Source organism: Colletotrichum acutatum (genome assembly GCF_030867785.1).
Source record: "Colletotrichum acutatum strain CBS 112980 chromosome Unknown BDZ83scaffold_115, whole genome shotgun sequence".
Classification (NCBI taxonomy): Eukaryota; Fungi; Ascomycota; class Sordariomycetes; order Glomerellales; family Glomerellaceae; genus Colletotrichum; species Colletotrichum acutatum.
In genome coordinates, this window is record NW_026849109.1 from 13,152 (window position 1) to 27,637 (window position 14,486).

Consider the following 14,486-nt stretch of genomic DNA (forward strand, 5'->3'; position numbering starts at 1 on the left):
ACCCACAAAGAGCCGAAACCCACGACGTGTTTACCCACAACACGGGCAGCTCCCGGACCTCGGCTGGATTACTCCTTTCGTCAGAAATTCGACTTCTCGCGATCCATTATCATATTGTATAATTGCCATAATCGTATTCAGATGTCAAAGTTTTCGTGCCCGTGTAGCTATGAACACTTATTCACTTTGCAGCTTCCAGTGGTGGTGTCATCTGCGACATGTTCTTTTCAATCACCAGTCCTGAAATCGGCAAATTTTCATCATGGATTATTCCGACAGCAACGACAATTATTCTCTTCAGCTACATATTGACTGTCAGACAATTACGTTACCGCCGAATGATGCATATTGAAGCCCCGTTTACTGAGGGTGGCCGCGAGTTGTCGAGTATGACCGTCAAAGAGTCTCACGACATTATTACCCAGCTCCAAGAACTCGAGTTCCCATACGCCTTCTCCAAAGCTCGCAAATTAGCTCTCCTAAAGGTTGGTTACAGTGAATCTGTTTTGGGAAACTGATCCCGGTTAAAAGATGACCAAATCAAACTGATGAGGGATCTCTACGTACTAGGCTGGAAGTGTTCCGTCAATGTCAAGACTATTTGCAGTGACAGGCCAGAATAACAAACGCAACGCGGGTAAAAGATCAGTCGACACTGAAATCCTTCTTAGAGAAGTGCAGTCCAAGGCAAGAGACTCGGATCGATATGCGATGTCTGTTGCGAGGATGAACTTTCTGTAGGTCACAAAGTCATTGACTTGCCTTACAATTTGTGTACACTCTTTACTAACGAGCGTTGTTTCCACAGACATGCTCGATACCGCCGCGCGAACAAAATCACCGACCCCGACCTACTTCACACCCTCGGCGATGGCCTTGCTGAAATAATCAATGTAGTCAACAGATACGAATGGCGCAAATTGACCGATGTCGAAGTATGTGCTCTAGGCATCTTCCACAAGAACCTAGGAGAAGATATGGGCATTCCTTTCGATCTTTTACCCTCGTATAAAGACGGCTGGATGGACGGATTACACTTTGCGGTGAAGCTCAGAGACTGGACAGTGCAATATGAAGAGGAGGTGTGTAAGCCAGTGCCGACAAATGATCAATACGTCAGAGTCTATGTCGACTCGGCCTTGTCTTCTTTACCCGGCTTCTTGAGGACAGCACTGAGGAAGTCCCTCGGAGCCGACTTGGGCGACGTGGTCCGATTGAGCCTCAAGTAAGCCAATTCAAGCAACCTTCAGACCGTTGTAACTCTTCTAACTAATTCTCCAAAGTTTGGAATCTCCTGGAATCCTCCTCTCTACCTTCTTTGCGCTAGTTCGCAACTCGAGAAAACTCGGTCTTCGACACCTTGCCCTCCCGCGCCCCGACTCATCCGCAGTCAAACTCGTCAACGACACTTCGAATCCCGAGACTAAGCTCTACAACTTTGGACGAAAAAGCCTTCAACCCTGGTACATGCGGCCAACAACGTGGTCGACCTGGGGTCCGGGTGCATGGCTGGTCAAAGCGGTGGGTGGAAAGGTTCCGGGCGAGCGGGGAAGCAGATATTTCCCTCAGGGATATGACTTGATGACCATTGGGCCTGAGCCTCAAAGGGAGAAGGGAAGGGAGGAGATGATGTCGGATATGGAGGTGATCAAGGCAAGGGGGGCGGTGACTTGTCCATTTTCGCAAGCGAAAGCGAATACGTTTGCTACCTCTCAAAGCCTGCGAACGAGCTCTTAGCCACACTCAAAACTTACATTTGGAGTTAGTCGGAAGAAACCTGCAAGTGACTAGGAGCGGGTGTAATGGACATGGCTTCACTCCACTCACAGCCGCCAAGCACATAAACGTGGCTCTACATGGCAGAAGGCTCACTTCACGAGGAGACGAATGGAATACATGTTCCGCTTTAGTTACCAAGACAGGTTAGAAAGCTAGCCTAAGCCAGAGAGTCATTCGGTGCTCATGCTATTGTGCTCGAATGTTATGCTTCCTTCTTGCATGTTTTCACATATATCGACTTTTCCCTCGACTGGATCTAGCCTGGGGAAGAGGTAAGACCAACCACTGGTCGTAATTTGTCCATTGAATGAGATGCGGGAACGGCTTGAAACCAAGCGAAAGATGAGGCTGCAGAATCCTGTTGATTAAATGACTCGATATAACTTGGAGTCACGTGCGGCAATAGCGAGTACTGCGTAGTTCGCAAGTCAAAACCCAAGGTCCACGCTGCATCATGTCTGAACTCAAAAGCAGAAAATCTGCCGACATAGAGTTATCAGCAAGGATCGAACGGCATTGTTTTCACCTAGGTGAACTGTCCGCGGCTTCAAGACGACATCCGGCAAAGTCGACTTCAAGTTCAAATGCCGCAGTACAAGCTGGAATTCTATGTTCACGATAGTCAAGTTACTTGATCTAGATCTCATTATGTCAGCAAAATGCCTAGATTTGACATGAAATATTGACGATGAGCGACAATCAATGTGATCTGTAATATCACAGTGTTACTTACCAACATACCCGCTTCAACCCAGCTTGTCACCAGGTGTTTTACCATGCACCCCACGGAGGTACTTGTAGCTTAAGCAATCTCGCATTTGATCTTATATATCAAATCTAGACAGCCGAGCCCATCTGGTTTTCCGTCTTCCTTGCATGATTCGCAGTCTTATGTAGGTAGATAGAGTCACCTCTAACCATCCTCAAAGGACCCTACCATACAGGAACTTAGCTCTATAAAGATGGCTTTCTTGATTGAGATCAGATAGTTTACCCTGCAAAGGCCTTTTTGCGACGCTTCTCGAGTGGTGGCTATGTCCAAGCTCACTATCCCATTCGCTACACGTGCATCGGTCTCAAAACTCTGCTCAACATCTGTAACATCTCGTGGCGTAGTGATCGGACCGTGATCGATCTTCAAAGACCAGGGCGATCCTGTATGGCAATCTGCTTATTTGAATTACACGGTGCTTGATAAAGCGGCGTTTGGCTACTCGTCCCGTCTCCGTCGGAAGCACAGCGTCTCGCCATTTTCAACTTCCACCTCAGTTCCTCAAGTCAAGGTGGTTCTCGATGGAATCGGCAGCGTTATTACCGTCGCTATGGCGGACAAGAGTGCTCAGATTGTCGTAACGGCCTCAGCATTCCTTCTCTCAACATGGCTGGCCGTCAGTCTCCGTGTGTATTGCCGGACAACGTTGGTGCGGTCAGTCGGTATCGACGACAAGATCATGGTCTTCCTTCTGGTAAGTGACCTTTACGCTGGTTGTAGTCCTTAGAGAGCAGTAAGATTATAACAAATACAAGGCCATTTTCACCGGATATCTAGTGTTGCAGATTTACGGGGGAACTCACGGGATCGGCCGCCGTGATAATGAGATCACGGCCGGAGAGAAGAGAACCATGCTGCTGGTAGACTATGTCACATCATCTCCAATCTGGTCCCTGCTAATATGATTTCCAGCTATGGTGGATCCTCGAGCTACTCAACGTCGTCTCAACATGTCTACTCAAAATCTCCGTCGGCTACTTCCTCCTCCGGGTCGCACTCGATCGACCGCACATATGGATAATTCGAGCTCTTATGGTAGGTACAGTTGTCTTCGGAACGACATACCTATTCATGGTAGCTTTCCAGTGTAGACCTGTGCCAACGTACTGGGAAGAAGGGCCTAGAACGCCGGAGAAATGCTGGCCCTCACGAGTCATCTACATCATGACGATTGCGGCGACAGTCATCAACACGAGTGCCGACTTCATTTTCGGTGCTTTACCGTGGTTCATTGTCAGATCCATGAATCTTCCGATCGGGACCAAGATCGTGGTGGTTTGCATCCTGGGGCTGGCCGCTGTGTAAGTGTGAGAAGAGACAGGCTGCGGACATACTGGTCTGACAGAGGGGTAAAGCTGACAGTCTTGGATGTAGAGGAAGTACCGCCACCATTGTTAGAGCGTTCTATATCCCGACGTTACTGGATGGCAAGGACTTTCTTTGTAAGCCCATTGCCTAGCTTCCGCGCCACAAATCCTTCGAGAAAACTAACGCAACTACTCATCCTGCAGACGAAACCTCCAACTTTGCAATATGGAGCACAGTAGAACCAGGGATAGGCATCGTGGCAGCCTCGATAGCAACATTGCGACCTCTGTATCAAATGGTGCTCACCAGGATGGGTCGCTCGTCGGTATACCGTCAACGAAGAGACAGATTGGAGAGACAGCAGGCTCGAAGAAACGAGACGAGTCGAATGGTGCGACAGGCACACAATCTCGATCCAGAGGATGGGCCGGCCGACTCGGATATCACATCCCCCCACGGGATCCGTGAGATCAACCCCCCTTCTCACCAAGCCAGCAAACAGACAGAGTCAACTGTTAAGACGAGCTCATCTGGAGTCGGATCTCCACAACTAAGAATGAGCTTGTTCGATGTTGAAGTTCCAACGTCAAGGTTGAGACTTAGCGATGATTTTCGGCGGACGATGGACAGACCTCCTGAGGAGTGGTTATCGAGGGTCAAGGATTGACAAGCGACAAGTGTACGTGATGTGTTTGAAGAATATGACTCCACGATTCTATGGTATGCGGTTTGGAACAGCGTCAGCATAGCATAAGGAAAAAGTACCCAGGAAAGTCGCTCTTATGGACGAATGCTACCATCGGAGCATGACCATTAAAGCAGGACAACACGTATGATATCGAGTAGTAAATGCCGTGATGGTAACTAAAGCTGTAATGCAGCCCCAGTCTTGTGGCGTGTCATGATTTATGTACACTCTTATTCCCCGTCAAGCCTCTTCTCTTGTTGTTTCGACGGTAGCACTGCATTACACAATTCACGCCAAAAGGCTACAAAATACTGTCATTCAAGGCTTTGTGCTGTTTGATGATGTGTTGTGCCTGTCTGGCTAGTACCCTCGAGGCTCATAGGAGTGAGTCCTCGGCCACGTTCAAGTCGAGCATTGCTCTTCACGATATCAAGTTGAGTGACATGTAAGTCAAGGCTTAGCTGTCGGTATGCCTCCTCGACCAACAACCAGGAAGTGACTCCCCCTTACCTTTCTGAACCTGAACTTACGTGGTCTCTTGGGCCATGGTATCTCAGGCAAGACCCTCAGCAACCTCAGCCTCGGGAAGGGAGCTTCTACTCTCACCCCTTGATCCTCAGCTCCAGGTTCAGACAAAATTTCCTCCATCCCATCGAAAAAGTCCATCTGGTCGACTCTGTAAAGCGCCTCTCCCTTCGCCGTGTCAAAGCTCCCCTCGAACCCTTCATCATCCGAGTCCCACAATCTCACCCCCAACACCCTCACCCCGCCAAAGAACCCATTCACCAACCCGAACACAAGGCCCCACGGCCCCTTGGTCCCATCCCTCAGCCCCAAATCGAACCTCGCGTAACGCCCGTCGACAAACATACTCTGCACCCGTTCACGCGTCTCCCTCGGCATAGCCCATTCATGGTCAATATTGATGTGCCTCGTCTCTCGGCCACCACACCTACACCTACCCGCGATAACGGGCCCGGCCAGCCTATAGTCCTCCACCCGCCTCCACGTGGTGGGGAGCATGGCCCCATCCCACACAAGCTCCACAGCGTCCCGAGCGGGGCTGAACGGAAAGGTCCGCGGGTCCGGCACGCCGAAGGCCGTGACCGCCAGCGCCCTGGTTTCCCGGCTGACGGCGAAGAGGGGTATGGCGGCCCAGGACCTGATTCGGCGGAGGAAAAAGTGCGCTTGGGGCCCGTTCCGCCACTCGAGGTCGATTTTGATCCAGCCCTCAATGGCGATGGGGTCGACGGCCGTGAGGAGGATGCTGTCCCGAAGTTCTTTCGGCAGTTGGGTGAAGAGGGTGAATGTGGGGTTTGCTGGGCCTGGCTCTGCTCGACGGACCAGAAGCTTATTATTCCCATCTTCTTCGTCTGATGAGGAAGAATCCACCAAGATGCACACCCTGCCGCCGTCGCGAACGCGTCCTGGGTGTTTAGGGTGGCATCGCATATGCCTCCGCGCCTGCAAAACCACATCTGACCACGCCTCCCGGTTAGTCGCGTCGACAAAGATCTTGAGCTCGTCCTTGATCTCAGGTTCGTCTTCTTCTTCATCAGTGAACAACTCCTCCTCCGCCCCACCCTCCTCCTCCTCCACCTCGCGCCCACTTTCCTGAGCCAAAACTTCTCGGGAACCGATAGATGCCGACGGGATGAAGTGCGCCGCCATCGCAAAGACGAACTCGAGTCAGTTTTTCGTGGCGGTGGCTTGCTTACAAAGAAGCTACAATCGTCCTTGCGATGCTTTTGGCGCTGACGAGCGAGACGACTTTCGGATGTGGCTCCGCGATACTTTCTTCCTTCGTTTTACTTAGTTCAACTGTTGATTTCTTTTCAGTTGCCTGACTGCAAATCATGGATATATGACGATGAAGGGTTCGCTGCCTGCTACGCCAGGCAGGAGATTTCGTGATGTTCGACTCATGTTTGAAGGATTCTGTGGGTCAGAAGGATCATGCCATCGAACCTTGACGTTGATGCCTGATTCCTACAAGCAAAAATCCCTTTTCCTACCCAGTGTCCATGGTGAGATGTGATGGCCTAGGCAAACGAAAATCTCACGATCTTCCACTCTTTCAGAATGGAAATCTTGTCCACGCCCCGACGCTGTTGACGATTGGGGGTGGGATTCAGAGAAAGCCACTCATCAGCCACAAGCCATACCAAGTTTCATCTGCCCACGCTCGAGGCGTCCAGACAACGAAAATCACCAACGAAGCGTCTTCGGCAAATGTTGGCGTTATTGCTTGTCTTACCACACCAGTACTTGGCCTCCTCGCTTAATCCAAAGACACTGCGTCTGTCTCTGCTGCGCAGCTCAGACCTATCAAGGGTTTTCCACGCTTCTCTTATCTTTCTTTCTTTTCTAGAGTGCGTGAGCGACAGTGCATTCAGGTGAGAGTTGCTGGAAGGGCCCGTTAAGGCTGCATGCAGGACGGGAGTCACTGCGTCTGTTAACCACTGTCCTGGGTTCGAGGGTCTAGACTGTAGGGGCAAAAGATTTTTCTCGAGGTCTGGAACTCTTCGCTTGGGTCTTCACTCTTCACGAGCTGAAAACTCTCACGCAAGTCCACAGAGAGCCGCGGCCTTGGCATTCGGGGAAAACAACAGTAGACACGGAAATGTGAGAAAGCATGCTAGAATCAAACACCGGCGGCATCTGTTCTCCGAACCCGGGAAACACAGCAGTCGCGGCGCCGAACCCAACGCACTTTTTAGAGTCAACCGCGAAAGGACGAAGGACGAGCCGCGAACATACATGTGTCCGTTTCACACGCCCTCGACTCCTCGGGCTCCCCATGATCCATCGTCCTCCTCTCATCCCATCCCATCCAAACCCCTTCGCAACCCCACATAGTTCGGCATAACCGTTGCTGTTCCATCCTCTGTTTCCTCAGACGGGAAGGCAGCGTGGCGAAGCGAACTCCACAGGGGAGGACACTTCGAGACGAGAGATCCTAGATCCTGATCAGCTGGTCTTCGATACAGGTACCCGTGTCGCAAGATCTCGAGCTTCACATAGACCGGCATGGTTCTTGGCGCTGGACTGGTTAGAAATGCGCGGTTCGAGTGGGATACTCTTGTTGTTTCTGTGAGGAGGAGGGAGGGGAAAAGATCAAAGTCTGAGAACATGAGCCTAGGGAAATACAGTTCTGCACTTCAGCTAGATAAAATAATCGGGTGGAATCACATAACACCGCCCGACCGAGGGGGATACCTTCTTCGGCTAGTGGCTCACAGAACTCACAACTCACAACTCACAACATCGAACCTACCAAATCCATGAACTTCTTCCACAAGACACGAGGAGCGAAATCCGAGTCTCACTCCCATAACCAACACGAGTTAAAATTAGCGAGCATTCCTTCTCCCTCTGTACACGTGTGTCTCTCCACTGCTCCAGAGTCCCCATAATCTGGTCTGGTCTCTTCCTCAGCGTGCACGTATGTAATGCAGGCCAGTTGTCTGGGGTAGCTGGACCAAGAAGTGAGACAACACTCCCCCTTCCCGAAAAACCCCCAATCCCAAGGCTGCATAGCGCATAGAAAAGAATTGAGAACGGCCTAAAAGAAATGAGCCTATCATACCGTCGGAGATTGAGGCTGAACGGCGCGCCCGGTGCCCACTGGGGCTGGACCCGCCGCCCTTTTTTTCTTCTCCCCCTTCACTCTTCAGCTGGTGGTCAATGTTCTCTGGACCATGGTCCATACTCCCATGGCCCCAATGGTGAGGGAAATCCCTCAGACCTTTTGGACCGTGATTCAGCCCCCCAATTTACCCCTCACTGCGCTCCCACGGCTCCCTACCCTTACGCTTCCCGTGGGAGCGGGCGTAGGAAGTGGGCGTGGGAGAGTGAATAACCGTGAACATGGGCGTGGGTGAAGGTGGACACAAGCGGTAGAGGAACACGAACATGTAAGACGGATGAGATGATGGATGGCTTCTAAAAGTTTCGGATTGTGGATTTCGAGAAATCCAAAAGTATATACACTAAAGGTAAATGGTGCGGATGCTAGTCCGCGGGGTATCCCGTTGTGAATCGAATGCTGCCTTTTCCCTAGTCTCACGCTCCCATGAATGATGACAATGTGGTCTCCAATCCAATGCGCCTTGACTGGCTGATACAGTCGGCCGCCGTCCCCAGTGTGAAATGTCTTGTAACCCCATGCAGTCTGCTGACCTGTCCAATGTCCAACGTAGAAAGTAGAAAGAGAAGAAATGCTCGTAAAAGTCGTCAAGCAGGCCGTAAAAATCTCTATGCGGCCACAATCTCAGGCCTCAGATGCTGGTTTACCGCCATTGAGGACGAAGAGACCGTCGGGAGCGCAGGGCGTCTCAATCTCAGCTCGACAAAGTGCCCAACAACACTGCGCACTTGCTCCTCAAAACCCTGCAGCTTCAAGCCAAACACCTCCTCCGAAGCAGAGGCGTCAAAGTCAATGTTGACCGTGCCCACCGAGCCGCTGCTGACAATCAGCTTTCTCTCGACGGCCTCTGGGAAACTACGCTTGGCAATGAGCTTCGCGTCGTTCCAGCGGGACTTGGTGCTGAGGATATAGCTCTTGTTACCCGGGACAGTGGGCAGAAGAGCCTGGACGTGTGCGCGCGCGACGTCGTCGACGTGGACCGTTGCGCCGGGGTAGCTGCAGCCCATCTTCTTGCCACGGAGGGTAGCGAGGATGACGGCGTTGGTACCCTTCATCGCCTCGCTCGCCGTGGTCGCGATATCGTTGCGGCCGATGACGAAGGACGGGTGCAGGTGAATGACCTCGAAGCGGGGCTTCTCTCTCGCAATCCATGCCTCGGCGCCCTTGAGAGCGGCCACCTTGGAGGCAGCGTAGGCGGCGAACTCGCTCTCATACGGCTCAGGCTTGAAGCCGGTCCTCTCCGTGGGCTGGACAGCCTCCTTGCGCTCGCGACCCTCGAGATGGTCTACTGAAGTGAGGGCAACAACTGAACTGGTAATAACGACCCTGCGAACAGTGCCCGCACGCTTGGCGGCCTCAAGCATACCGAGGGTGCCGCGGACGGCGGGCTGGATAAAGTACTCCTGGTGTAGATCGCGAGGTACTGAGTCGGCAGTCGCAAGTGGTGAAGCAACGTGAATGACTGCGGAGACGCCGCGGATGGCATCGTCGTAGGCACCATCGGTGGTGATATCTGGCACGATGGTGAAGTTGAGTCTCGCGCGGGGTAGGTTAAGTGCGCGGATCTGGGGTCGGGAGCGGATGAAGGCAGCCTTTGCCTCTGAGCGGACGGCGCAGCGGACTGTGTGGCCTGCCTTCAGGGCGTGAGTGAGAACGGCGAAGCCAACGTGGCCAGTGACGCCTGTGATGAGCAGAAGCTCGTCTGGGAGGATACACAGCATGATTGCCGAGATCTTGGTGGTAGTCGTATATAAGTGTTGAGGTGATATGGTGCAAGTGTCGATGAAACCGGACGTCCTGAGAGTGGAAGTGGAATTTTCGTCCAGAACGGGCAGGACTGTGTAAGAAGTAGTCGGTTGTCCGTAGATTTCGTTTGATCAGTGATGGCGAACCTCTCTCAGTCCGGAAAGTGGTGCGAATGGGGCGAGGGTCATATATCTACTCTGGGAAGTCTGGCGAGATGGGTGTTCCCACCACTTGCCTCCCCTCTCCCTGCGTTGCTTGAACCTTCTTGGGTCCCTTGTGGCCACTTCGGAGACTCAGATAGACGAACGCCACGTGCACAGGGGTGTGAGACATTGAGGGTCCCTGTTGTTGGTCTCTGAATACACACCTCGGCCACCCCCCTCCCCCCCCCCGCCCAATTCCAAGCCTCGAGGAAACCCTTTTCTTCCAAGACGGGTACGGGTATCATCCATAATAACAATCCCGCGGCCGAATCTAGGTGGTGGCTTCTCCGTGCTTGCGCGGTGCTAGCGTCAGCAGACGTGTGTGAGTCCATGCATCAGCGCCTCCTCCCCAGTCGTCCTCTCTGTGCCTGTGAGGGTCGATGAGGTGGCACAGCAGCCGCTGGCAGGCTGCTAGGTAACTTGCTTTCGCTTGCACATGTAGGGCTGGTGTGGCTCCCCCACTAACCGAACTAAAGGTCACGCAGCTTCACGTAGCATGTTAATGGTCGGTCAGCTAGCTGAACCTCGATACCCGACTGGTCGAAGGTAGGGTGTGTGTCTTGTGGCGCCCATCGTGCCGCACTGACGGTACCGCCCGGCATGATCCCTTTACACTCAGCATACAATCTCTGCAGGGTGAGGACGGCCAAGAAATCCTGATTGGGGGTGATTAACGAACCTAACGGTCATAAAGAAGTGAAAATAAGGGGCAAATGAGCAAGCATAGCCTTGTGCCAAGCGTCTCTGCATCGTCACCACATAACCTAAGGAGGCTGGGGGTGGGTGAACGTCCTCACAAAGTCTTCACTCGCAGACACGGCGAGTTAACGAATTCATGCGCATCAAGGGTGAACTCAATGGTTCGCTCGTATGCGTGTGTAGCTAGCCAGCCCCCAAACCCAATACAGAGACTCTGCTGCAATAGGGAGAGGACTCAGAAGAGGAGGGGGGGCTGTACCCGAAGAGAAGTGCCGCATGGTCTGGGCTACTCAGTCTAGACTGGTATCAGAGTAGCTCAAGCTAAAGCACCAGTAACCAACGGCCCAAGGACCAAGCAAGGCGCCAGGCCATCAAGCCAAGCTGAATGACTAAGTCGACTGGTGGCGCTGTTCTGGGCCGGCCAGCTGGGCAGCAGGTGTCCAAGCTAACCCACCACGCTCATCCATCGCGACGCGTTTTGCCGTGAGTAAACAGGCGCCTACGGAAGAGAAACCCAGTAAGGGAAAGAGATGACGGCGCAGCCGTTTGATTGGCGATGATTGTTGGTTCATCGGGCGGTAAGCTGAACTTTTTTCATCGTCCTTGACCCTGCGGTTCGCTCGCAGCTGAGTTGCTCCGGATGCAAATAAGTTGAGACGGTGACTGTGGCAGCGAGGTCCCTGCTGTAGTGAGTCAAGAGAGTTTGCAGGTTCCGACAAGATGCTTTTTTGCCCTCTGTCGAATCTCGACACCCATTCAATTTCGGGCCCGGTCAATAGTTCCTGGTAGCCGAGGACGCTTGTGTCGATGACTTGTCGACTGGTAGGCTCACTACGCGCTGGCGCTATTCGAGAAGGAAACCATCGACCGGCCACTTTGCTCATTTGACTTTCGACGCTCGTCATGGCCAACCCCTCCCCGCAATCTCGCTTTGCCGTGCCATGGTCGACACCGGGAGATCGGCGGTTTGCCCAGCAGCACAGGCTCGCTACCGACTGGCTGGGGCGCCAGAAAGCGCCTCAGTCACACCCAGCACAATTGACTGGCCCCTCACACCCTTTCCGATCGCTTCTCATGGCCCTTACTTTTCTCGCCTCGCACCGCAATGAAGCAAGGGGCAGTCGACGGGAGGAATGGCAGACGAATTGTGTGAAAAATAGAGCGGACTGAATAGCTGGTCTGGACCGTTATAGGCCGCTACTGTGCGGCCACTGAGACAGAGACGACCCAGGAACGTTGGGTGAGACAGCAGCGCGCTACATCGTCTCATCATGAACGCCTCTAAGTCCAAAATAAAGCAGTGGGTATCCGACGCTGAGAAAAGTCACAAAATCCCCGCGGAAACGATGCCTAGAGGTGTCATGCTTGTCAGCTGAAAGCGCCGCCGGCACGCGGGGTGTGGGTGAGATTTCGGGAGGGACTGGTACAGAGGAAAAGGCGCGAGAAAGGCCAGATGGGTGGATCACCCCAACAAGAAAGCCATAGAGACGCTGGCACGGGCCCCTGCCTCATGGCCACACTGGTCTCACGCTCATTCACTGGTCCATCTGTGCTCGTACATAAGCCTTCGTCTCAACTTGTTTGAGTTCTATTAAGGCTCGGAGTCAGATAGCGAGGGGAAAGTGAAGAAGGAAAGATTACCCCTCAATCCTTCGACTAGCAACCGTCAACAACAACAACAAGGCCGAGTCGGAGAGTGACACAGGCGAGGAGGAATGATTAAGGTGCAGGTAGCCGAGGAGGAAAACAGCTTGTCGTCGAGCTCTCGCGCACGCATCCGTCGGTCGACCCCAATCGCTCATTAGGTCGTTTGAAATGGGATGAGTTCGGTGCGCAAAGGATCCCGAGCACAGGACCAGTCGCGGAAGAGTATCCATATTCATGCACGTCTTCGGTCCGCTGGATCCAGACGAGATATCTGGGGGATGGTCGGACGATGTTGATGATGATCACGGAAATGAACGAGTGCGTGAAATTCCGTACATGAGACCGCAGGGTCATGCTTGATTGCTGTTGAAAGCCGTTTGCTGCGGGAAGGGAGTTAATGGATTCTGCTCATTGCTCATTGCATGCTCTTCCACCAACCCTGGCGACTGTTGTGATGCATGCAACCGCGATCGGAGCGGGGTCTAATGCCGCGAAAAGGGATGAAGGACTGCGGGAGGATGTTGAGTTGGGAGGAACAGTCCTACGAGATGTCAACAGCAAAGGTACGTTGAGATGGAGTGAAGCCTCTCAGGACCAATTGAGTAGCTTCGTCGAGCTCGTGTTGCTTGTTCTCGCCGAAGTCAGACAATTCGTCGATCACATAAGAATTTGTGAGACCTGTAGGGGTTCTCCTACTCCATGTCATCATTAGGGGTCATTGGAGGTATCGAGAGACCAGTCCTTCTCCGAGATAAGATTCGCCGCTTGATTTCGGATACTGACATTGTGTGCTTCGTGTTTTCCTTATTCTTCTCGTTCAAGCAGGGCGCTGAGTGTGAATGTCAGAAAGTTGACTACAGTTTGAGAACGTTGCTGATCGGCATGATTGATCAGCGCCTTCCGCGCGTTAGAGGGTTCGGGAATCGCGCCATTGCGAAGCCGTTGCAGGAGGTGAGACGTGGCGATATGGATTGACAGCGGTGTAATAGGATGATGCCGTGGGTGCGTGGCTTACGTGGTGCTAAGAGCCAACCCTAAAACCTCGACAGCAATTGGCGTCGTGATCGGCGTGTTGCACGTCGAGACCGGCGCTCCTCCGCCAAGCGGGCTTCCTGAGCAACGGGTCGACTTGCTCATGGGCACCGCCAGGCCTGGCCCCGCTGAAGAACGGCCGGATGTGGATCACTCTCCGTCCGTGTCTTTCTCCGTCGGGGACCCTTCCGCTGTACCCCGGAGACCCTTGGGATGACGAGCTCAATTGCCCCCCACCGCGGAAGATGCCGAAGGACTTCATCCGAATGCATGACAAGCAGTCTGAACTATGCATATGCAGTCCCCGCGGTGGATCGAAAGGGTACAAAAAGTGCTTGCTTTGTACCCGACGGGCCCGAATCCGAACTCTCTTGCTCTCCTCTTCCACCCTTCTGCCTCTGTCTCTGGGAAGGAGGGTGAATGGAGTGATTGACATCACCGCTGTGGCTGAGGGCCGTTGCTCGCCTTCAGTATCGAATAAGGCCACTCTGGGGTCCAAAACTGTTTCGGACGATTATTTTTGGCCCAACGCGTGACGTGCATCTCGTGATGCGAAAACCCAATTGTCGAATTGTAGGCGTCACGCAAATTCTTGAGGCGAGTGATGCGGAAATGACTGCTCCCTCTCTCGTTCTCGTTGTAGGCAGAAACGCTTCGAAGCACTCGTGGCCCTTGACGACGGCGGCCGCTGTATGCCACGCGTTGCTCCGATGGTTGGTCCAGCAGCTTCGCTGACGTTGCTCTCATGCTATACCGACGTAGTCAGCGAATACGATATTCGGCAAGTCCCATTCGAGACTATTATCTTCCTTCACCGAGGCTATTGTCGTCCATCGCCAACACACTGCATTGGCGTTGAGTCAAAATGGTCAAACAGAAAGTCTTCAGTAATGATTTCACACTTGCAGGTAGTGCCGCAGCGCCGATCAAGCATGCACCGTCACGAAGACAACGACTTAGGCT

General features: G+C 53.0%; 4 protein-coding genes across 4 annotated transcripts; 2 read left to right on the forward strand and 2 right to left on the reverse strand.

Moving 5' to 3' along the window:
* Positions 1-389: 389 nt before the first annotated feature.
* Positions 390-1,737, forward strand: BDZ83DRAFT_587457 (uncharacterized protein; the record flags this gene model as incomplete). The annotated part of the gene is made up of 4 exons (XM_060506045.1): positions 390-485; positions 571-737; positions 809-1,225; positions 1,284-1,737. 4 exons carry the CDS (start codon positions 390-392, stop codon positions 1,735-1,737), a joined length of 1,134 nt encoding a protein of 377 aa, XP_060360551.1.
* Positions 1,738-2,730: 993 nt separating this feature from the next.
* On the forward strand, positions 2,731-4,526 carry BDZ83DRAFT_761458 (uncharacterized protein; the record flags this gene model as incomplete). Its single annotated transcript, XM_060515187.1, has 5 exons — positions 2,731-3,245; positions 3,307-3,411; positions 3,464-3,852; positions 3,926-3,993; positions 4,063-4,526. Exons 1-5 carry the CDS (start codon positions 3,102-3,104, stop codon positions 4,524-4,526), a joined length of 1,170 nt encoding a protein of 389 aa, XP_060360552.1. The 5' UTR covers positions 2,731-3,101.
* Positions 4,527-4,649: 123 nt separating this feature from the next.
* On the reverse strand, positions 4,650-6,315 carry BDZ83DRAFT_42460 (uncharacterized protein). Its single transcript, XM_060503002.1, has one exon. It carries the CDS (start codon positions 6,216-6,218, stop codon positions 4,998-5,000), a length of 1,221 nt encoding a protein of 406 aa, XP_060360553.1. The 5' UTR covers positions 6,219-6,315; the 3' UTR covers positions 4,650-4,997.
* Positions 6,316-8,477: 2,162 nt separating this feature from the next.
* BDZ83DRAFT_634771 (NAD dependent epimerase/dehydratase) lies at positions 8,478-10,338 on the reverse strand. Its single transcript, XM_060509128.1, has one exon. The coding sequence runs from the start codon at positions 9,915-9,917 to the stop codon at positions 8,805-8,807; it is 1,113 nt and encodes a 370-aa protein (XP_060360554.1). The 5' UTR covers positions 9,918-10,338; the 3' UTR covers positions 8,478-8,804.
* Positions 10,339-14,486: the final 4,148 nt, after the last annotated feature.